Source organism: Agelaius phoeniceus, chromosome 7 (assembly GCF_051311805.1).
Source record: "Agelaius phoeniceus isolate bAgePho1 chromosome 7, bAgePho1.hap1, whole genome shotgun sequence".
NCBI lineage: Eukaryota > Metazoa > Chordata > Aves > Passeriformes > Icteridae > Agelaius > Agelaius phoeniceus.
In genome coordinates this window covers 31,688,289-31,712,330 of record NC_135271.1, presented here as the reverse complement: position 1 = coordinate 31,712,330, position 24,042 = coordinate 31,688,289, and the positions used below count along the sequence as shown (strand labels likewise).

General features: G+C 39.3%; 3 protein-coding genes across 7 annotated transcripts in view; 1 reads left to right on the top strand and 2 right to left on the bottom strand.

Annotated features, from left to right (window-relative positions):
* The window catches only part of LOC129122389 (bile salt export pump), a 29,717-nt gene extending 26,767 nt beyond the window's left edge, over window positions 1-2,950 (bottom strand). For both annotated transcript variants that reach the window (XM_054636187.2, XM_054636189.2), the window contains exons 1-2: window positions 2,827-2,950; window positions 1,992-2,163 (exon numbers count right to left, since the gene is read on the bottom strand). In XM_054636187.2, coding sequence (XP_054492162.2) covers window positions 1,992-2,163; window positions 2,827-2,945 — 291 coding nt within the window. In that variant the 5' untranslated portion in view covers window positions 2,946-2,950. The remainder of the gene's footprint in view (window positions 1-1,991; window positions 2,164-2,826) is intronic.
* DHRS9 (dehydrogenase/reductase 9) lies at window positions 129-23,937 on the top strand. 4 transcript variants are annotated; one of them, XM_077181440.1, is made up of 8 exons: window positions 129-241; window positions 1,440-1,529; window positions 1,900-2,203; window positions 14,750-14,874; window positions 18,859-19,189; window positions 20,737-20,995; window positions 22,225-22,388; window positions 23,220-23,937. In XM_077181440.1, exons 4-8 carry the CDS (start codon window positions 14,827-14,829, stop codon window positions 23,468-23,470), a joined length of 1,053 nt encoding a protein of 350 aa, XP_077037555.1. In that variant the 5' UTR covers window positions 129-241; window positions 1,440-1,529; window positions 1,900-2,203; window positions 14,750-14,826; the 3' UTR covers window positions 23,471-23,937. The 4 variants fall into 4 exon arrangements, with proteins under 4 accessions (XP_077037555.1, XP_077037554.1, XP_077037553.1 ...); XM_077181439.1 differs by lacking the exon at window positions 1,900-2,203; XM_077181438.1 differs by lacking the exon at window positions 129-241 and having other exon boundaries at window positions 1,188-1,529.
* On the bottom strand, window positions 3,478-9,683 carry LOC143694551 (bile salt export pump-like). The gene is made up of 7 exons (XM_077181863.1): window positions 9,608-9,683; window positions 8,959-8,980; window positions 7,774-7,821; window positions 7,634-7,682; window positions 5,601-5,842; window positions 3,846-3,933; window positions 3,478-3,504 (listed from the first exon to the last, which is right to left on the bottom strand). The coding sequence occupies exons 1-7, from the start codon at window positions 9,681-9,683 to the stop codon at window positions 3,478-3,480; spliced, it is 552 nt and encodes a 183-aa protein (XP_077037978.1).
* Window positions 23,938-24,042: the final 105 nt, after the last annotated feature.

Below are 24,042 nucleotides of genomic sequence, written 5' to 3'. Positions count from 1 at the left end.
CTAGTGCTAGGGCATACACCTTTGTAGCACATGTTTTGCAACAGCTCTGCTCCAAGTAGCTGACAGAAAGAGCAGCTGACAACTGCTGCTTTCCCTGCCTCCCTCCCTCCCTCTCTCTGCTCTAACTAGGCTGAAGCAGATTGCACACTGAGGGTTTGTGCACAGTGGGAGGAAGGGGGAGCTTAAGCGCCAGGAGCAGCCCTTTAACCACCGTGGCAGATCCCAGCTTCAGGAAGAAGAGGTAGCTGTAGTGGTGGGGGAGGATAAAAACAGATGTTGCCACCACTGTGCTTTGTTTCATGGGATGATAGCAAACAGGTCCCTACACAACAACCAAGAGCTCACTGGATGCCAAAAGCTTACTTAGACTCAAAAAACTGCTCAAATTAATGGAAGAAAATGTAGTAATTTACAATTCTATGTGACAGTGTTCACAGGGGTTTTCAGGTGAGAGAAGAGACGAAAATGTTGACTTATTGTTCAGAAGGCTTGATTTCTTATTTTATGATATATATATTACATTATAGTAAAAAGAATAGAAGGAAAAGTTTCATCTCAGAAGGCTAGCTAAGCTAAGAATAGAAAGGAATGAATAATAAAGGTTTGTGTCTTGGATAGAGAGTAAGTTAACTGGGCTGTGGTTGGCTATTAATTGTAAACATCTAAGATAGGCCAATTACAGATGGACTTGTTGCAGTCTACAGCAGCAGATAACCATTGGTTACATTTTGCTGCTGAAGCTTCTCAGCTTCTCGGCAAGAAAAATCCTAATGAAAGGATTTTCATGAAAAGATGTCTACGACAATTCTACACAGAGATACCATATTGACTTGGGAATGAGATATCATTAGAAAGTATAATGTGTCAGTCTTTGCTTTCTCTTTCCAAATACCCTACCCCTTGCATCTATTAGTCCTTTTTGAAGACAGGAAACCAGGCCAGATTGACTTTGGGTCTATTTTCTTTATGGTGTAAAACAAAGACTTGGGCTGGAAAGGCTCATAATGAGGAAAACCTTAAAAGTAGGTATGTGTCTGGAAAGAGATGGGTAAAGTAAGAACGGAAAAGGAGAAAATTATAAAGATAAAGGGGAATAAGGTGGAACAAATGAAGAAAAAACATTTTTTGTTTTATTTCATTCCCTGCCAAGCTTCTGCTCTCCCACTTCACATGAGTCATTATTCATATCAACTACTTGCAGCCAGCACAAGGTGATAAAGGAGAGCTGGAGGACAAGAAATTAGTCACAGTTACATTAGGTGTTTGATAGCAAAATGATAGCAAGCTGTTCCTGATGTGAAAGAAATGAGATTGCCAAAGGACTGAACCCAACAAAAATGAAGAAGATGAGCAGGAATTACCCAGCCCTGCTGAGTGTGGGAGAGGAGATGAGAGGGCAGAGGATCCTGCAGTTTCCCTTTTCACTGTCCTTTGTACAGTGACAGGAAGTTTGTAGGAAGTGGATGGAGAAGCAGAACAGGAACAACTGGAGAAGGTGCAGCAGCTTCTGGGAGCAGGGACAATTTGAGGTAAGTTTGAGTAGTTGTTTTCAACCATTTTATGTCTCTGAAACTTAGAACCCATAATGTCACTAATTTACATAGAGAAATCAAGTCCTGTATCTTGTAGCCAGCCATCTAAAGCAGGTATGTAGTAATTGAGAAAGGCAAAGACCTGCTTCTGATCTCAGCATTAATACCTACAGGTATTAATGGACCTACACAGGACCTACAAGAAGGTAAGCTTACACTCCCCTCTAAGAAGCAGGTTTTATTACTCTGGGAATCAGAAAAAACAGTGAGAGCAAAGCCCACCTCCCCTCTACCACACCCCTCCCTCTATCCTTCCCCTCTCCCTCAGTGCTACTGGGACCATAATCTGTCTCTCTTCACTTTTAAGGGGTGTGATCAACTTCACCAGTCCTCACAGCTTTCTGGCCAGATCTTTCCTGTTCATTATTGCTCAATGGGAACCTTTCACAATTCACTTACCAAGCCATAGAGAGCTGCTCCAACCCCAAGCAGAGGGCTGACTGCAATGATAACCAAGGTCAGTTTCCAGCCACTGACAAATCCCAGGAGGAATCCACCTACAAAGGTGGTTATGCGCTGGATGAAGATTGCTACTTGATCAGCAATAGCCTCATTAATTTTGTTAACATCACTGGAAAACAATAACAGCAACAAAAGGCAACAGAAGAGTGGTGAGCATAACTTCAGTTTGTGTTGCAGGTCTTGGCCACATTTGGGTTAGCTGCTTTTCACTGGAGAGGGCCCATCCTCATCCCTATTCTTTCACCATTACCCCATACAAAGACCCTGGAGTACAATGAGAAAAGCTGATGCCTTTGCAATGGCAAAGCCTTTTAAGCATGAATATTGCAGAGAATATACTGTCCTTTCCCAGGAAATGTTCTGGCAGCAGACTGACTCACTAGCTGGCTCTTCCTACTGTGCCCCAGCTGATTCAGGAAGTGTGCACTGGCAGCCAAATTACAGATCACTCTGAAATGACTGGGCACAAAAGGAGAAGAAAGGAGAGGATAAACTGGAAAAAAAACTCCACCCCAAAACCCATCTAACCCACCACCCACCCACCCACACATTTGCTGTCAGACAAGGCATGAAAGGGAAATAATTGTGGTTCAACAGTTATGGTACTTAGTTCAAAGATGGGAGGGCTGATCAGTCTGGTTGCTGCTCCCACTAAAATAGCTGTATTTCTACCAAAAGGTGTTTGTCACATGCCTGGTTATTGGCATTCTGCAATGTTTGGAAAGAATTGCAACATATTTTCTGTAGCATATGAGTTTCTTAGATTACTTACTCAGAAATTCGGGTGTTCAGTTCTCCTACAGATGTACAATCAAACCAGCCTATATCCATTCGCATTATTTTCCTGAAATAAGCTTTCCTGATTTTCTGTATCTGACGAGCTGCAGACATAACCCAAAAGCAGATCTGGGAAAAGCACAAAATAGCTGATAATTGCAGTAAAAAGTCTTTCTACTCCCAACAAATCAGAAAAAGCAATTTGACTAGAATGGGAAAGGCTGTTGATAAAATTACTATTCAGGTAAAATACCTTCTGGCTGCATAGACATGATAGCTGTTTCGGTCTTTAAATAATCCAACAATTTTATATAGCCTCTGGATCAGGCATTTGTCTCAGTTCTGATAAAATGGGAAGAGAGGCAAGTTACTTATGCTGTTACATGACTGCCATATGGACAACATTTTTTTCCATCTACAAGTATAAGTAATACAGAGATGGCAGCCATCCTACCTCTGCAGAATTCTTGGATAGTTTTCAGGAAGAAGATTGACAAGTGATGTTTGCGATTATAAAAAGCTTCAAAAGCCATGGGCCCTTGAGCAGACTTTGCAGGAATCATCCAAGCTTTTGACTCACTTCAGTCATAAGGACCAAACAATTACTACAGAATATGTAGGGTATAATTCTTGTTCAACATTAGTTTTACACTAGTATTGCTCTGTAATATCTCTGTAACAGAAACAGGGCTCAACACAGTTGAGATGCCTACTGGGAATCTGCATGCCCTTCAGCTGTTATTTTTGGAGGGCATGTGGATTCCATAGTAGCTACACTTGATCAAGTATTGCTTGTGGTATGGGTAAAATGCATCCTTTTACAAAGGTATGCATGCCCAAATCCTAGTAGCTCTCAGATTGCCAGAGCTAACATATTTCAGCGATGGAATGAGAACTGAAAGCATCTGTTCTGCTCAAATAAGTAGCTAAGCAGTTAAAACCAACATAATAATTATAAATTTAATTATTTAGTGATTTAAACTTTGAAATCAAAATGGAAAATAAAATACTGACTTGGAGGTATCCTAACACAAGTATGGCACAACCAATTCCTGCATAGTATCCTGCAAACTTGGTCATTTCATATTCAATGTCCAGCAGCCTGAAAAAAGGAAAAGGAAAAAAAAGGAAAAAAGAAGCGAGTAGTACTTTTTTAAGTTTCTCACACGTTTCTAATCTGATCCTCAAGTTAGATTCAGACCAGGTGGAAGTCAGCTTGTTTTGCTAACAGAGGCATTGTTTCCCAATATCAAAGCTATTGCCAGTGGCTGGTTTCCTTGTTCTGGCTGTTGCAAAGGGGTTGGGAGCTGGCAGCTACCAAAAGAAGCTCCACCATCCTGCAGCACCCCTGCAATCCCCAGGAAACGCCTCCAGACTGCCTGCTCCAAAACAGCACAGGTGAGAGGCGGTTTCAGAGAAGAGCTGCCCAACAAGTTTTCATTAGATGTTGAATGTGCTTGCTTTGTGCCAAGCAACTAATAACATTCAGATTTCAACTGCATTTTATAGGGAGAAGTGAGGGCTGCTAAAGTCAAATAAAATATTACTTTGTACCATAAACTCACTAGTCTAAAATGATCATTTGTTCTGTTACACAAGTAGTAGTGATAATTACTCCTCATATCAGGGCACTTAATTGCTGCTTATGCATTTAATCGACTTTGAAATAGGTTGTTATAGGTTATGCATTTAGAAAATTTTTTCAAAAACATCCTGCAGAACAGCAAATTTTATTTAACTTACCCAGAATTTTGTACCCTGAAATTTTAAATCACAAGGGAACATTCTGCACCTGACTTGATCTCTGACAAAAAACAGTCACGGAAACAACTTAGGTTTTTAACCTAAGTTATCTGACACAGATATCCAGAACAATTTTACATGCTAATTAGGATCATGGAACAGATCCTCCTAGTAACTGTGCTAAGGCATATCATAAATAAGGAGATGACTGGTGACAGCCAGTGTGACTTCACTAAGGGCAACTTATGCTAGACAAATTTGGTGGCCTTCTATGACAGAGGTACAGCATTGATGGATGAGGGAAGACTGACTGATATCATCTTCTAACTGGATTTGTGCAAAGCATTTGATACTATCCTGCATGACATCCTTGGCTCTAAACTGGAGAGATGGTGGATGGACCACTTGGTGGATAAGGAATTGACTTGTAATGATGCACCAAGAAGTGATTCTTAGGAAAGGTTACAGGTTCAAATTTGGCCTTTACAGATATCTGAATGAATTCTCTAGACTCCATTTATTATATTTAATGGAAAGAAACAGCAAGTCTTATGGGGCAGTTCTTTTGATCTGCCTCAGACATCCCCCATAAGCTAAGATGAATTGCATTGTAGAAATGCTCATTTCTCTCTGTGACAAGTTTAGGTAACTTGCTCAGAAGTCAGCAGGCACCTACAGGTAACTAAATTCTGACCAGAATGACCAGAAGTCATTACTACCTACAGTGTAATCAGAGAAAATATATTCATGAACTCAGATATTTAGCATATATATCTGTTATCCAAACAATCATAACAGAAAAATATTCTTGCTGACAACTATAACTGAAAGACCAAGATCCAAGCTAACCTTCTGTCCCTCCAGATAATATTGCCAGCTCAGAAACAGGACTATGTAACCAGAACCATCTTATGAACAGAAAATATAAGATTTAGAGGCTGAACAGAACCTTCAATAGCAATGCATTCTCTCTGACAAGCTATGATAACAATGGGATATGATAATAATGATAACATCTATACTTACCCACATCTGATTGTGGTGTTCTTTTCATTCTGATGAATAGTACCATTAATCCACACTATGGTATTATTTACACATGTCTTGTTTGGGTCTTTAAGCTCTTGCATTTCAATGTCATATTCAATAAATGTGTCTGCCATTGCACCAAACACAAGCAACACAGCTGGTTGGGCCACTCCGTGAACAACAGCACACAAACTACCAGCAACCATCATTAAAATCTCCATAGATGATGAAAATCGAAACTAAAGAGGGAAGAAAAAATTATGGTCTCTGCTGTGAGGCAGTCCTCATACTGGTTGTGTAATGATAAATCATTAATTAGGTGGATCAGATAAAAAAACATTCTCTTTTAATTTCAGAATTATCTTCAATATAGAGAGAAGAAAAATCTCTCTGTCCAATCTAATCTAATTACATCTGTGATTGCAGCCTCATAAATTATTACAAGCTTCCTTTTAACATGTGAATGAATGTATTATCAGATAACATTAATAGCTCAATATCATTCTCCATGATCATCATTCCAGAAACTAGGTAAGAGATTAAAAATAGTAACTATATTTCATATATATAGTCTGCTTTGCAGACTTCCAGTGGAGAAAGTGGGAGGGGAGGAAAAAGCCTTAGGGCATTATGTAGAGGCTCTGAACAGAGTCAGCCAATTTCTCAAAAGTCTGTGGTGCTGCGGTAGAAAACCAACTAAACATCTCAGAGCAAGTTTTCATAGCCAAAATTCATTCTAAAATGCTTTGGCTGAGCCAGGCTCTTAATCTGAGAGAAATGTGTAGAAAAGAGTTTTCACACAGGTAGCTTGGTAAAGATACAGTGATTTAAGTTGCCTTTGTCATGATTGCATGAAATCTGATTCTCAGGGTGAAGTCAGGTGCAAATATATAGATTAAACTGTCCATATAGACTATCAGTATCAAATGCTATACATTAAAAATAGGAGTGTCAAGAGGAGTCATAGCCTGCTGAGGAACCTGTCCAGGTTCTGTAGGTGCTATAATGTGTCCTAGAGAAGAAAGGGTGGGAATTTACAGCATCTATGGAAAGGGACATCAGGGCAAAGACAATAGAAAGGGAAAACCAGTTAACACAAAAGATAAATAAAACGTCTTCTACAAAAAAAAGAAGAAAACAAGGTCAGAAGAAAACTGTACCTCTGTACACTGTTTTACAAACCTTGTTCATAAGAAGCCTAGGAATTCACTTGATTTTTGAAAAAAGCACACAGAAAATGCACAGATATGTGATATCTGATTTCTCAGCACATCTGAAGCAAACATACTGTATCCACCAACTGCATTTCAGGAGTTAAATATCTGTGCAAACCTCTCTGCTTGCCTTCTGTGGGGACAGACTGTTGTCTCCACCCAGGCAGAGCTGAGATACTTAGCCAGGTACATTGCAAGGTGTGCTACTGCACTAGCCTGCTGCTACAGTCAGGGCCATACTTGTTTGGGCACATTACAGACTAACTGACTGGGCTGTGTGCAAACCAGGAGTAGTAAGATCTCTTAGCTGCATGCTGCTGGGTTGGATACCTCTTGACGACATTTATTTTAAAATTTAGATGAACCCATTGGAATTACATCAAAGGCTAGATGTAACTCATACCATATGGTATTGTGCATCCACAAGTTTCCATTGCAACCAAATCTTCTAAAACCCATGCAACAATTATGAGGGAGCTAAATTGTCTGCCAAATATCACACAGAAGACTTCTGGCAGAAATAAGAATGAACCAAGGTCACCTAAGTCCCTGCTATGCAACTTAGCTCATTTCCATTATGTACCTGTAGCTTAAATATAATGTGTTTAATAGACATTTTTGACACCAAACTGACAAGACAACAAGGGGTTCTAGTGAATTCCCACTGAATTTTATTGGTAGGATTTCAGGCCAAAAGATTTAATCCTTAAAAGTTCAGCTTAGTCACAGCTATACCCCGAAACAACCTTATTGGTTATTGTCACTTATTCTGCAACATAATACATGTCAAATATTTATAGATATTGCTTTCATTACCAGCTGAAAGAAGCCAACATGAACACTATTTTCTTTCTTCTTTGATGACCTTCAACAACAGAAAACATAAAATTATGAACTTGTATTTTAGTACATATTTTGTTTTATATGCTAAGTATAAAGAATTGAACTTAACTCACTTTTCACTTTTCTTCTCTAGAAAAGGTTCTTCAGATGCATAGAAATTTCTGGCAAAAAAGATAAGATTTTACATTATTACTTTTACTCTCTTGGTTGCTTCTCTAAAATTACATTTTACTTGAGACATTTTGCCCAGAATTTTAAGAGACAAGCTGTTTCTTTCAGATTTCCTTGGAATCAGTGATTTGATGGTTCCTTGAAATTTTAGGCAGAGACTAGAATGGAGGTTAGGTTAAAATTTTCTAAAGGTTTATACTTTGTTCCATAAGCAGCTCCTCAACACACTGTTCCTATAATGTAGATTGTGGGTTCTTTAAGGTCTGCTAAAGAAGAAGAACCTACTGCTCAAATTGTTGGATAATCCTTCCTTTAAGACAGAGAAAGTTCCTGTTCCTATAGCAAGGGATCCTCATCAGCTGTGTACATTCAGTGATGAATGAATAGGGATATTCTGTTTGTGCTGGGTAGGTTTGGTTTGGTTTTAATGAAGCAAACTATTCAAGCTGTATTTGTCATAACCTGTTTTCAGAAACCAGATCCTAGAAAGCCTAAAGGAAGCTTTCCTTCAGGTGTGTATGGATCACATGCGTGTTACATGTGTAACAGAACTTGGGTTTCACAGTGGAAAGACATGGTAGACTTCTAATACTGGGCTGGTGCTCTCTTGGCTCAAGTTATAGTATTGCTAGTGGCCAGCCTGCTACAGAGTTGTCCAAAGGTCTAGGAATGAGGGGGCTCTTAATTCCAATCAGACCTCTAATAATAGCTGAAGGTCAAATTCTCTAAATCATCCCAAATTTTAACTATCCCGAATTCTACACTTAAATCTTAGTATCTGAGAAATTTTGTTTTAAAATCTCACAGTTAAGTTTTAAGAGAAATTAATCAAGTGTGATTAAAATTCCTGAAAAAGTGATTTCTCAAACTAAAAACACTGAAGAAAGATAAATTTGAATATCAAAAACATTTTCAGAAGGAAGATCATATTGCTAGCATTTGTGTTTTTGAAAGTTTCTAGGACTGCTTTGGTCTACCTGTTACAGTTGTCTCAAATAAGGAGGTTCAACCACTAGAGAACAGCTTTTTTAAAAAAAAATAAATATTCCATCAATTTGATCCAATAACATTAACTTCTTTGAATATTCCTAGAAATATTGATTGCTCCAATAATGTACATGACTTACCCTGATTTCTTGAAGCTGTTACCTGTGAAGGAAAATAAATACACAGTCTAGTTAATGATTATTGTTAAAGTACATAACCTTCTGTAGACATGTGAAACATAAACTCTAGAACTCCGTGGGATCTGATCATTTGCATATTGCAAAGGAAAAAGGGAAAAAAGACAAGCTCTGATAAGAAGAAGGAATGCAGATCTTAGCATTAGCTAAGATCTTAGAATTAGTTCATTAGAATTCTGCTGAATACATGCATGACTACAAATATGAGTGTTTGCTGGGAGAAACTGTGTAAGACAGCACTTTTTACTTTTTTTTCTTCAATAGAACCCTTTTACTTGTACAACAAAGTACTGAGTGCAAAAACCTATGCAGATACCTTGAACTTGTTAGTTTATAAACTTGTATGAACTATATATGAACTTGTTACTCATAAAGATTGTCCATGAGTGGGGACTATTATATTTTTTACAGAAAAGTTTTGGGGGCAGCATACTTATGACAGCAGGTACCATATAATCCTATTTATATAACCCTATTTATTCCACAGACTATTTGCTTGTATTCTGTAGACTACTTCCTTTGCTTAGGCCACCCACCACCTATTCTACATGCTTTATAACATAAGGAGGTGACTACAGAATAAACTTCTTACATTTGCCATCTGAGTCAAAAGCATAATTATCCTCTCCCAGTCTCTTGATGCTACGCAGAACTACTGGGTCAGACATGATGATTATTAACTTCAATCAAAAATCCTGAAAAGAGATGAGGTGTGGGGATGGGAAAAGAAAGAGTATCAGCTTACATTTGTTTGTGAACATAAAACAACATTGTGTTAAACTCCCCCTTTGCCCTCATGATCCCAGAATGACGCCACTGATTACAGCACAAGTTGTTACAGGACAGATGTCATGGACTCAGTGAAACCCCAGTGTAGAAAAACACCTCAGAGAGTGCCCAACCCAGCCCTGGCAGGCCTATGAGGAGGCTGCCCTGCAGGGCTTGGCAGCTCCTGGCAAACAGCTCTGTCCCCAGGCAGGGCTCTGCTAAAGTGAACTACTGCCTCTGTGGGTGGCATCTGGGAGGGTAACTCAGAGGCTGAGACCATAACAGGACAGATCCTGCCTCAGTTACAAGGGAGCAGCAGAACCTGCCCCTGCCTTGTGCTGTCCCAGCTGGCAACAGCTGGGAGAACCATGACAGGGGGCAACTAGGGCTCGGGAAGGGAGAATGGTGGAAGCCCCATGGCCACATCGACATCTGTGCCATCACCACCAGCTGCACTCCCACAGCTCTTGGCTACCAGAGCTGCTCCTCTGGGCAGTTTATTCCTGTCGTCACACTGATGTGCTGAGCAGATATCATACATGAAAAGAAATAAGAAGACAAAGTTAATACCTTTTTGTTAAAGAAGTGCTTTCATGAGGAAAAATCTGCCAGGGAAGCCTGGCATCCAAGATGCATCCAGGGGGAAATGCTGCAGAAGTCATCCCCAAAATAAGCCCTTTCACAAGCAATGTTTTCTCATCTACATCTTTTCTTAGTGTAATGTATCCCAAGGCATAGTTATTGCACCTTCTTCCAGTCTTTAAGTATCAACACTTACATGATTATATGTCTGTATAAAATACTCACAACCTCTCATTTTAAGCATTACATAACATAGTTCAGTTGTCCTTATTTCATTTCAACAAATGTTTATCAATTTTGTAATTGATAATTGTAACTTTTTTTAAAGCCTGAATGCTGATGCAGTTTTAAGTAACAGGAAAAGTAGGAAAACACCAATGATTGACAGACTTGACTATCCCACATTTCTGAATAATTTTTCCTATTTTTTCTAAAGCTCAACACATCAACTGCTGTCCTGTTCCTTAGGCATCATTCATTATCTTACTTAAACAGATTAGTACAGCAGATTAACGTGCTGTACTAGATTATTAAAAAAACCTTCCTCAGGGTCTGAATTTTTAATGGGGATCACTTAGAACATTTTGAAAAATACTGTTGTCGATGTTGCAATTTAAAATCAAGATAATAGAAATCAGAGAAAATATAAGGTAATAGACCTACCCATGTGTGTGCAGAATACAACCTAGTAGCAGGGAAATCTCAAACTGCACTCAAATGAAATAGCATCTTACTCTAGCCAGTTACAGTGCAGCTGCTGGATTTTTGAGAAACAAAAATCTTTGAGGAACTCAAAATCCAGATTTAAATAAGTGATATTGAAAAATGCTAACAAAGGAACACATCCTGTAAATGGAGTAACATTAGGACCTGATCCAAAGTCCTTTGAAATCTATTTCAAATCACCTCTTTATACAGATCAGATCTTTAACATAAATGGGAGTGGAGGGGTGGAGAAAAAAAAAAAAAAAACAATTAAAATTATCCCTGAAAGCACTATCCTTCATGTTTCTCTGAAGTTAGGTTCCTCACATATTGGTGATAGCATTTATGCAGAAAGACATATATTAATTCAAAATAGAAGTTAAATGTCTTGTTCTTCAAACAGTCCCATTAAAAAAAAATAAAACTGAAGAAAAAACCCAAAACCAAATGAAAACAAAAAACCACCAACACTAAGTGTGCACAGGAAATGCAGCATTTAGGTTAAATTGTCCCAAAGGAAAAAAAATACCAATACCTTTCAGTTCAGGAAGTGTCATCAGTTAACTCTGAAATAATAAACAGGACAAATTTGTTACTCACCTGTGGCTGTGAAAAATCATAGGATCATAAACAAATTGCAAGGACTCTGTTCAATTAGTCAGTAAAGCATTTGAGCATTTTCCAGCATATTTTTCATTATTTTAACCCATTTGTCAGAACTGAATCTTTCAATTGGGCCTTGGCTATTTGCACCTGGGTCAATAACCATGCGGTCACAATGTTTTCAGTTCATTGACATCTAATGGAGTGTTTAAATTTGACTAATGCAATCTCAAAACAAAGTCAGTGCACTTTGAAAACAATTATACTTGAGGAGACCAGACAGTTCTCTGGAAAACAACTCACAGTTGAATGCACAGAAAGAATTAATATAGTATAATTTTATCAGCAACTTTATTTGGCAGATAATAACTGTGTATGCTCTTGTCCCCACCGTCCATAGCAACATCAGCTGAATAATGTGAGAATTGGTTCAGAGATTAAGCTAAATTCAGATTAAAAACTTGCTCAAAAGCTTGGTTTTCTAACTAAGTCTGCCTGTTTCCACATGGTTTCTAACTTTTTCCAATTTTTCCTTTGAAATGAAGATTTTACAGCCTGGAAGCTCCTGAGTAGTAGTGAATTTTTATTGGATACAAGCCCTCCATGAATTTTTCAATAAGGGACACTGATGAGGACAGAGTGCTATGACCTCAGAAAATATCACCGCATAGCTTAGAGGGAAATGGCAAACAGGGTTTAGTTCCTCTGTGAAATCAGTTCTACTACAGAGGCTCCTGACTGAGAGGATAAGATAGAAAGACAATGTCTTAATCACAGTGATTGTCAGGTCTCTTCAGGACTTCTGTGCTCTCACACTTCCTATGATAATGCCTCATGCCCACAAGTGTGTCACAATTAAATGTAGCTAAGCAGAAATCCAATTTTCCTCAGTTAGCATCATTATTGTGTTTACAATGACAGCATAACTAAGGGCAAACCCAGTGTCTTGCTCCCACTGTTTTACAAAAAGAAGTCTCCAGCTATACCGCTGTACACAGCAGAGATTTAAGAATAACACTATTGGAGGTAACATCACAGTGATAATAATTAGTCCACCACGGCACAGAGTCAGAGTAAAACAAACAGTTACTGGCAGTGCAGGGACAGTTACATTCATGGTAGTGGAAAGGCTGGAAGGAAAATTATATGATGAGCAGAACTCTGCTTTATTTCAATACCCACTGACAGCTTCTTCAGGAGCAAAGGCAATGCAATGCCTTTGGTTTTCTAGGTACTTTAGCAGAGTTCACACTGGCACACTCTTGATGAGCCCTTTGGGTTTTTGGGTTTTTTCGTTTGTGGCCTCCATAAAAAAATGCAGGTAGATCTTTACATTGCAAAGTTGGACAACTGCAGACAGACTGGACCTGTCAGTCTCCCTGGCAGGCTGGAGATAAAACAGACTGTGGAAAGCGCTCTAACTGAAAGTCTTGTAATTACAGCACTTCTATTAATTTGATATAAAGTTCCACTCACTGATGAAAGCCCACAGGGATCAGTTTAAGTCCCATGTTTGTAGACATGTCTGTTGTCATGGCAAAAACAGGCTTTTTTTCTTCAGTCCAGCTAAATTGGCTTTTATTTTTGTTTATTGACCAGACTGCAGATCAAGCCAAAACTCTGTTGTTTTTATATTGATTTACAAATATACATTATAGACTGCAACACAGCTGCAGGCAAATGAATGCTTCAGCAAAGGAACACAGCAACTCCAAGCAGAGTAAGGGATATTATAAAGAAAATGGTACTTTTAATAAGCTTTGCAAGAGAAGGAAAGCCAGCCTGTGTACTGGGTCTGTTCTGCAGGCATACATATGCCAAAAGAAAAATTTCCTTGACCTAAAGGAACTCAGAAACACTATACAGGGAAGGCAGTTACCTAATCCGTTCCTCATACTTTCTTCACTACTGATGCTGCAGAGGAAGTAAAGCAATAAAAACTAGCATCTCTCAATTGCATCTTTTACAACATGCTGGGTAACTTCCAGCCAGCACAAGAAGCTGCATTTCACCAGCATACATACTTATGTAAAGCACCACAAGCAGCCATAGGGCTTGCAGTAAAAATGGGTGTATTAAACCTGCCATGTCAGAGCAGAAAGCAGATGTATGAGCAGAAAATAAAAGCAGTGATCCTGTTCCTACTATTATGCTTAAAAACATGTCAAGTGATTGCAATTTCCTTTTAAATTAAGCTTAGCCAGAGCAGAATTTGACCATAATAAGTGCAACTTCATTGCATCTTGCCCTGCAAGAGATGGATTGTCCACAAGCAATCTCTAAAAGGTTCTGTTCTTTAAATCCGTTTAAATATTTTTTTATTTGATTGCATTAGGCATTCTCTGTTTTCTGGGCCAAGAGTGCTCACAGAGAAATATAACTGAACTTTTTCTCTAAGCAGAATTTCATCCATCTTATAAATAAAAATTATAAATTATTTACTTATAAATTCACTACTAAATCAATTGGAGTATAATCCCAGATATGCAGGCTCTTCCCAAAGGTATTTTACAGTATTGATGTTTTCACACAGCCTAAGTTTCAGCAGGTGAAGTGCTCCAACCTGCACCCTCATTCCTGTGCTCAGGAACCACAGGCAAACCCCCACAGCCTAGTGGTGCAAATTTATTGCTTCAGAGGCAAAGAGGCAGTATTTGCTCCCTTCTTTTCTGACACTTCAGCACTGACAGCAAAAGGTTTTAGTAAAATAAAGCTTTTCTGGGCTGCATTACTTCAGCATCCACAGTAATGGGAAAGGTTCTGGGTCCTGCTTGCTTTGCTTGACTTTTTGTTGTCTGTTGGCCTCAGCTCAGTAGATTAGTTCTCCTTAATGAGCCTTGACTGTCCCCCAGGCTCTTTAAATCACTATATATAGTCAGCAATGCTAATACAACATACGTAGGTGAGGCAGGCATAGAGCATAGCCAGAAGATTAATACTAAGCATCCCTAAAATAGACAGATCACGGTACAAGTCATTAGCAATAGCAGGGAGAGGGGCCCTGCTGATGTGCTGATTAGGAAAGTACCACCAGACACAGAATTTATGAGATTTTTTTCTTTTAACCAACATGCAGGTCTTGGCACACAGGTTTATGAGCAAACTGGGCTGTTTCTACGTTCTGACGCTGGAAAAAACTGGTGAAGGCAACTCATGAGCATGTGGAGGTATAGACTGAGCTTGCAGATGTCTCCCCAGAATGTGAGTAGAACTTACATCTACTGTTATAGTGAGCAGTACCTATTATATGCATTTGCAGGATATCTAAGAGAGCTAAACATTTGTTTTCTAGTGCACAGACAAGAGAATATGCAGTCCCTTCCTTTCTAGAGTAATTTTAAGAATTGTTGCTTATCTTAACACCTACAGGGTCTGAATAAAATGCTAACACAGAAATGTTCTTCCCAACATGTGGAATCTTTCCCTACTTCAATTTTCAAATACTGGATCTGTGATCTATGATTTTAAATGGTTTTGTTTTCCTAGGGCCTTTATGATGCTGTGGTAAAAATGTGAAGCACAAGCCATACAAAGAAGATACAATCACAGAGTTTTCATCAGCTGAAAACTCATTGTACCAGACTACATTAATCTCCCTACAAAATGCTGTATAGGAGAGTTTGGAAGTGTATTTCTTTTCAGGTAAAATATGAATTTGTTGCCCACCAAACCAAATTATCACATATTTACACAGCATACCAAAAAGCACTCCTTTTTCCATGAAACAGAAGTGCAAAGCTCTGCATGTGCAGGAACAGCTCACCCAAGAGATCTGATGTTTTGTGACTGCCAATTTTTTCAATTAATTAACTGAAAATTAGAGGTTTTTAGCTATGGAAGGGTGACTCTGGAGAGCTGCTGGATGATCTTTCAGTGGGCTGCCTGATATATATAAACCTTCCACTGTGTGCTATGTGAGTGCTCATTCTGAAGAACCACAGTGCCTAAATTTCCCATTGGCAGTTTTTCCTCAGGATGCCTGCAGGTCATTCTAGCCCTTGCAGAGCACTGACTTCTGGAGCTTTGCACTGCCTGCACAGTGCGGGGTGAAGGAATCCAAATCACACACAGGCCCCACACATCACTCCAGCCTCAAATTCTTTGGCATAAGCAAACTTCCTGTGGGAGTAAATTAACACCCTCCTGCAATTATGGGGTCTGTGTGCTTTGGTTTCCTTTAGTGCAGAGCAGCAGAGGGATGCTGTACTTTGCATCATCTAGGGATCTTAGAGGGCTCTCAAAGCAGTGATGCTGCTTTTCTCTAAAATCAATTGATTTTATAATGGCTCATGTGTAGGCACGAGAAGCCAAGCTCTATCACACAAGTTCTCAACTTGCCAGGCAAATATCAAAGTTTGATGGAAAACAGAATTTGCCTTTAGTTATTTACTGGCTACATTATTAATCCAAATGCAATATTTATGAAGATACGTCAATACTCTTGAAATATCATGCTGACATTTTCTCTGGAAATGCACTGTTTGCAATTCCATGCAGCTATTTCAAAATCAGTATGATCTTGGAAGCCAAGTGGCTTTTTTTTTAGCTTTTGTAGAATCTTCACAATTATCAAACAAGAGATATTTTGAATAACATTGTGCTTTCACAGAATTAGAGGATTTTCTTGTGAGAGAACTTTAACTGAGACTTTTTCTCTTGGTCCTGACCCCAGGTTCCTTCCAGTAATGACATCATCTAGCAGAATACATAAGGCAGAAGGCTCAGGCAGAGCAAAACCTACCATGATGCTCAGGTCACTGTGTTACTGGAGAAGGAGTGCTAGCACATGGCAAGAACTAGGCAGTAAGGAAATACAGACTTAGTAACACTGGCCCAGGGCAGTCAGGGGAAAGAAGAGCAGTGGAGACTCCACAGTGCTGCCTTCTCAGCTGCCTCCCCTAATCTTTTGTCTCACAGAGCTTCTGTGCCAATTATTGCTACATAAACACAGTGGCTAACACTAACCAGAGCAATCCCTGGCATTTTCCTTGCAGAAGCCAGGTTGGCATCCTGGCCAAACACTCCAGCTCTTATCTACAGAGCCTCTTTTCAAATTTAACTTGTTTTCTAGTAGTGCAAGCTCACTGCCTACTGCTTCCTCCCTACAGCACAGCCGAGAAAGGAAGATGTGATTTACAAGTCCTGTTTTCAATTAGGTTAATTGTTTGCCCAAAACATGAATTATTTTGTTTTATTTTGTTTTGGAAAAAAGGAAACTTGAGTCCTAAAGTTATGTATATGTGTCACTGCACTAGCTTGCCAAATCCCTTGCTGTGATTTAGTGGCACGGGGTTACCAGAGTCTGCTGACAGCAGGTCCTCTCTCTTTTTGTGTCTAGCACTGCTCCAAATTCTAAAAGGGCAGTCAAAGGAAATGTCATTGCCTGGCACATCATTGCAAATGGACAGGGGGGATCCATGATCAGCTGCTAAAATATTCTGTTTTCAGAGACTTTATTTTATATTACAAAAGCCTTTGTTAGCCTTAGTGCTTTCACATTGTTGTGGTGGCACTTTGTCAGAGCACTCTCTGAGTCCTCTCAGAAAATAAATGTCACCAACACAGGGAAAAATTACAAAGATGATTTCAAAGTGCACACATTCAGGAACACTGCAATCCTTGTCAAATTTAACAGGGACATTCACAGCAAGAAAGCCAAGTGTCTAACCAAAGTACTTGAGCTAGAGGGTTGATTATGTCAACCTCAAAATAACAGTGAGATGGGCCACTAAAATAAGCACTGCAAACATCCCAAAAATTTGGGATTTCAGTTTTCTTCTCCTTCTACTGCAGTTTACAGGAGGGCTTTCACTGAAAACCCTCCAGTAAACTGTAGTAGAAGGAGAAGAAAACTCTTACCTGTATATATTTGCTTACTGGTTTAAAATCAGAGGTCATTAGTCAATGGCTCAGAAGTTCATATTGATGGCTACTGAGGCACTCAAATATCATTAAGAGGTAATGGATGTTGTCACTTGTTATACTTTATTAGCTTTGTAACTGATGTAATTATTTAATGAGAGTTCAACATCCATTCACTATCAGATTCCGAGAATTCTTTCCATAACTACTTGGTGACGTGACAGCAAAATTTAGGATCAGAATAAATGCAAATCAGTTCATGAACTCAGTAGAGACAAGAACAACAGACAGACTCTAGCAAACAGGCCTAATAGATTGAGCTTCCTTTAATATTCATGTCTTGACATAGAAATAATGTTACACAGAAGGCAGCCTTTAAAAATGTCATATTTAAAGGTGAGATGTCTGCACATCTATACATACATAGGTAACTAGAGCCTAGGTGACTGCTTAGAACCTGTGAAAAAGTTTCTCTTAACTCTGGAATGTGCTTGTTGGCTTTTATGAATTAATTTGGTTTAGTTCTTGTAAAAACCAAAATACAAATAGAAAACTAGTAATCAGTTATCAAGGTTAGGAAACCCTGAGTTTCCTCAGGGCCTTTTTTTTTTTAAGGCAACATCTCCATGCATTTCCACATTTCTTTATATAAACACACTTTCTATATAGCATGTTCTGCTATGCTGTGTATCACTGCTAAACAGGCAACAAGTGACAGAAGACTCAGGCACTGCCCCAAAGTCTACCTTGTCTAAGGGGCAGAGAGCAAATCACTCACTGTCACACAAGTCACATAACAAATTAGTCATCAGATCCACCACTGCAGCTTACACTTCTCTTGAGTTGTTCCTGGGGTCACTCTGCTTCTGTGTTACAGATAAGAAAAGCAGCCTGGGTAGCACCATAAAAGTGGTCAAAGAGAATCATCCTTTTTCCCAGGGGAATTTCTCTCTCTGGTACCAGCATAAATAATGACCAATGTCCACAAATAAAACCTTTCAGAACTGATAAGGTCATTCCTTTCAGTCTGAAATGTCCTTAAAGGACAGAGCTGACTAGAAAGTCTGGTCAGCAAAGCTTGAAAGCGGGAAAATCTACTGAGAAGAAAGATACAGAAGGTTTTGTCAAGGCACACATTATTCATGGATCCCGATTGCATTGTGCCAAAGCTCCTATTCCTGCTCTCCTCTAACATACAGCGGTCTGGAAGGGCTGCAACCAGAAACAAAGCCCCTACCAGGAGTTGCGTCCCAGGAAGTTGGAGGGTTGGCTGAGCACATTTGCTTCATTGGGCTTCCACATCATTAACTTATTTGCTTGTAGCTCTCACTTTCAGACTCACTGCACATAGCAGTTTTGGCTTCCATACTTTCTCTTATCATTTACTGGATCATCAGAGACAGATACAGAGTGAGAAACCTGAATGGAAAGCATGTCTTCATAACAGGCTGTGACACTGGACTTGGAAACTCACTGGCTAAATGGCTTGACAAAAGGGGATTTTGTGTCATTGCTGCATGTGCCACAGAAAAAGGAAGCCAAGAGCTACAGTGCTGCTCTTCACTCTCACTGAAGACAGTGAATCTGAACTTAGCAGACTCCAGCAGCATTGCCAGGGCTGTGGTGTTTGTGACTGAACAGACAGCTGGCAAGGGTAAGTGACAAGGCAACTTCTCAGAAAGATGATTCAATATAACCAAATCTAGTCTAGCTAAAAGTTCGGTTGCCTCTCTACTCACTGCAGAGGCATTTTTAATCTCACTGATGAACCACATTCACTCCTCAGCTCTGTCATTTCTCAGTTCAAAGATATTCTCTCCAGCAATACTGCCCATTGCTTTCACCAACAGGATACCTAAAAATCTATATGCTCTGTCTGTTAAAAGCAGATCATTCCCAGGTGTGTTTTTTAAACTCCTTCTGATGTAGTTGAAGAATGTCACTGGAAGGAAGGTACTAACTGTACCAGGAAATTTTCTTGACAATTAAGCCCACTCAATTAAAAATGGTTAATTCAGGGCCTCTGTAGTCCTCCTCTAGTAAAGATAAGAGTATATTTTTGCATGCCTTGATAAGTCTGACATTTGCATTGTACTGAACAATTGCACTGACTGCAACAGTGAAACACTTGCAATTTCAGCCAGTTTTGTTAGAGTTGCTGTAGCTGTCACTACCCCTATCATACACCTCTGAGTACTCCTGTAAAAGAAGAGGAGCTCACCCTTTGATACCTATGAGACTTCAGTGTTGGGTTTGGCTAAAAAGATCTGCATGGTAAATATATTCGACTGTGGCAATACACATTTATCAGCATTGATAGCTCAGACTAAAGGCTACCAAAGGGCATCACAGCACTGTAACTACCAGTTGTAAACACAGTTACACCAACTATTCAATAGGCTTATTAATAAATTAAGTACTTAAAACAGCAAAACATGTATCTTCTACCATAAGACTTTCTCCTCAAAGCTTGTAATAGGCTTTTGGCCTTATCGTGAATATTCCAAACCATTCTTGAATGCAGAGATTGAGAGCAAGTATAACAAAATTATTAGCACTTACCTCCTCCAGCAGGCTCTTGCTCCCAACTTGTAGAAAGCCCCAGGTTCTCAGCCAGGACAGCCACTGCTAATGCTTTTCATTCAGTGTGTAAGACTCTTTATGGAGGCTGAGTGCTGGACTTTCGGCCTCTCACCTCAGGCACAGCCTGTCCTCAGCAAACTCTAGGAAACGTCACTATTTATCTGAAGTTCCTCGAGTAATTTCTAAAGGTAGTAAAGCAGCAGTATCAATACACAGGGCTAAGCTAGTATCTTTAGAAGCATTGACTAAGAACACATTTGGTTCAGACCTTTAGACCCCAAACCTGAACAATCAGTCTCTCCACTTCTATGCAGACCATTTGATTTTCACAGGAATACAAACACGTATTAAGAGCCTACATACCTGAGCGGATCTGGATAAAGCCCAGCACGGTGGCCCACACCTCCAGACAAAATAGCTTTCCTTTAACACTTTACCCATGCTCTTCAGCAAGTTCTAACAGGTGTACAAACTAGACCATCCAAACATATCCCAGATAACTGTATTCATCTCAGTGAAGTTCTTGCAGACTGTGTGCTTGGTTCCCAATGCACACATGATACTCCAGGGTAAGATATTGCCATATACTGAAATAAAATGGTTTTGCATTCCTCCTAGGGCTTTTTGGCTTGGTGAGCAATGCTGAAGGATCAGCACCGGTAGGACCCACTGACTGGCTGAGGATTGAAGACTTCCATTCAGTCCTGGATGTTAGCCTGCTTGGACTGATTGAAATCACACTCAAGCTTCTGCCACTTCTGAAAAAAGCTGAGGGCAGAGTTGTCAATCTAATTAATGCCAAAGGTCTCATGGCTTTTGTAGGGGGTGGGTACAGTCTGTCCAAATGGGGCATGGAAGCTTTCTCTGACACTTTAAGGTAAGTAGCCAGAAACACATGCATGAATCCAAGAACAAATTCCAGACATGCTGAGGAAGGGTGACTGTATGTTTGCCCATTTTGATTCTGCTCTGGAAATCTTGCCTAAAGGGGAAAAGGAAAATAAGAGGACTGGTCACTTTTTTAAGATTTCACTCTCCAGTACTATGGACAGACCCAGCAAGAGGCTGCACCTGGAAAATTTTCATGTCCCAGACAAGTTGTAAGTATGCAGATTTCAGGCATGTGAATCCAGTGCATGCCTGAAAGTAAATCAAAAATATAGCTGGTCAGACTTCCAGTTTCTTGGGCAAGTTATACTTGCTTGTATATTTTGCTCTAATTCTCCTCAACAATCTGAGCTGGGAAATTCTAGACAGCAACCATACTACCAAAGGTAATTGTAACTTCAGAAAATTAAGCTGAACACCTTTGCTGAAACAGCTGTATTGCACTGATTCTAGAAAGCTAAGGCCCAGCCCAGTGAGTCAAGTCTTCATGAGTCAGAACGACTAGGAAAGCTGGTTTCAAACCATTATGAGTACTTACTTAATGAAACTATATATCCCAAAGAAATAGAAACTAATGGCTAACATATATGTGGTCCATTCCTTTACACACTGTAGAACATGGGTTCCTCGGTCTCTTAAGCTGCCCAGCAAGACAAAAATGCCATTTTCACCCCAAAAGAGTTGCACTGCAACTTGAAATTACATTGAGGGAACTACACTATGAGGAAGCCCACTAACCTTTATTGCATTAACATTTAATAATTTAACCACAGCCATTTAGCCATAGGACAGAGAATGAAGTTCTACTCTAATTGAAATTTTTTTCACTTTTACATTTTTTTCAGACACTTTAATAATCTGCTGTTGCTGTGAACTAAAATAATGCAACAGTATATGAAATTGTCAAAAGCTTTCGTATGATAAGACATGACTAAGATGCACTTAGCTGTTACACCCTTTACAAGAGTCCAACATAAACCACACAGAGAATTGTGAATCTACTTGACACTGCTTTTTTCCCGTCAGTTGTCTGCTCTGCTTTTACAGAACAAGTACACTGTTATGAATCTAATTTGAACCTTTCAAAATAATTCTGATATATTAAGATAATAAAATTCTCAAATATTAATGAATGTGAAATATTTTCAACTTACTCATGATTCATAGTTGCACCATTATTGGATGGTCAGGGAGATTACTGGGTTTCTTTTCTTCTAGGATAGAAATGCGGCATTTTGGAGTGAAAGTAAGCATTGTTGAGCATGGTTTCTTTAAGGCAGAAGAAGTTAAGTCAGATATCATTGAGAAAAACCTCTTCAAACTTTGGAACAGACTGACTCCTGAGATCAGGGACTCCTATGGAGAAAAATACTTAGTTGAATGTAAGTAGAAAAAGGATTGTATGAAAGCTCAGGGGGAATATTATTAACATATATAAATACCTGAATTGAAGCTGTAAAGACAACAGAGCCAAGCCCTTTTTAGTGTTGTCCAGGGATAGGATTCAAGGCAAAGGGCACACACTGAAACACAGGATGTTCCTGCTGAACATTTCAGTGTGAGGGTGACTGAGGAGTAGCACAGGTTGCCCAGGGCAGCTGTGGAGTCCCCCTCTTTGGAGATATCCAAAACCATCTGGACATGTCCTGGGCAGCCTGGCCTAAGTGACCCAGCTTAAGTAGTGGGGCTTGATGCCAGGGGTCCCTCTCAACTTCAACCTATCTGAGATTCTGTGAACATTTACTTGACATCATTAATGCTCATTAAGGACCCATCACTGACTGTTCTTTACTATGTGCATGTTAGATGAGGCCTGAGATATTACTTCACACATGAGACTGGTGAGATACAAGGTCATGCTACCTTTCCTTGTCCCTCAATACTCACAGGCAGGATGCCCAGTGGAAATGAGCTGCTATGGCCATATGCTACATTTATTGCTTATTGTTATCTGAAAATTTAGTGCAATGTGACACAGAACATACTGTACAGAACATCTGGCTCAAGTATAGGCCAGAGAGGTTTTTGTTTATTGGACTTCTGGGTGTTGTGTAGCCTTTATTGTCTCTGCTTTGCTGTAGCTATACTGCTTTCAGCACTTGAGACAGTAGTTTAAAGCAAGCCTGAAGCTGTAGCCAAACCTTTGGATATAAAGAACACCCTCACAGAGATGTTGCATATAAATGCTTTCAGGATTATTTTTTTCTTTACAGATATAAAAGTCCAAAGATCATCAGTGAAAAGACTGTGTGACTATGATATTTCTAATGTCATAAAATGCATGGAACATGCCCTGATAGCAAAGTACCCCAGGACAAGATACAGAGCTGGATGGGATGTAAAGTTCTTCTGGCTGTTTCTCTCCTATGCCCCGAGCTGTCTGTCTGATATGCTGCTGACTATTACACTTCCAGCTCCAGCAGAGAGCAGGAGACCAGCTCATGGAGTTCTGATGAGTGTCTAGAATTAACACAGGATCAGCTCTGCAGAAATAAATATTTATCCTACCAAAACTAGATGTCCTCTTCTTTACCAGTTATTAGACTGTTCAAATTCTTCTCAGAAGACATTTTCCCCATCCCTCACCCAAACTTACCTGAAATTCTGAGTTCACAGGTAGGCTTGTAAATCCAGCATGTTTTTGAAGGCTGTTGCTCAGAAATTATAACTCTATAGGATCTGCATTCATAAAATTTTCAGCTACAAAACTAGTTAATACTATTCACACAAGACATGACGTCAAATAATAATGAAGTCCAGCTATCACAGCATATTCCAGAAATTACAATTATAGTATCTGACCACTTGATTATTCAATTCTGCAGGAAAAAAACCACAAGCAATTTTACAGATATGCAATTCTAGGGAAAATCAAAACTTCACTGTTCTATGCAGAGTATCGAAAGGCATACTTTTACTGTCTTCCTAATATTAGTATAGTTTATGGGGAAAATACAAAAACAATGTGCATTTGTATTTCTTTCATCCTCAGTGTGTTTTGCAAGCTAAAATTATTGTTATTTCACTTATCAGATG

Coding starts and splice junctions, on each gene's coding strand:
- LOC143694551 (XM_077181863.1), bottom strand. CDS start 9,683: ATGTCTGACCCAGTAGTTCTGCGTAGCATCAAGAGACTGGGAGAGGAT. Junction 8,981..9,607: donor TTTTGACTCAGATGGCAAAT/GTAAGAAGTTTA, acceptor TTTCCTTCACAG/GTAACAGCTTCAAGAAATCA. Junction 3,934..5,600: donor AACACCACAATCAGATGTGG/GTAAGTATAGAT, acceptor TCCTTTTTTCAG/GCTGCTGGACATTGAATATG.
- DHRS9 (XM_077181439.1), top strand. CDS start 14,827: ATGAGCATGTGGAGGTATAGACTGAGCTTGCAGATGTCTCCCCAGAAT. Junction 19,190..20,736: donor TGAACAGACAGCTGGCAAGG/GTAAGTGACAAG, acceptor CATTCCTCCTAG/GGCTTTTTGGCTTGGTGAGC. Junction 20,996..22,224: donor GCTTTCTCTGACACTTTAAG/GTAAGTAGCCAG, acceptor CTTTTCTTCTAG/GATAGAAATGCGGCATTTTG.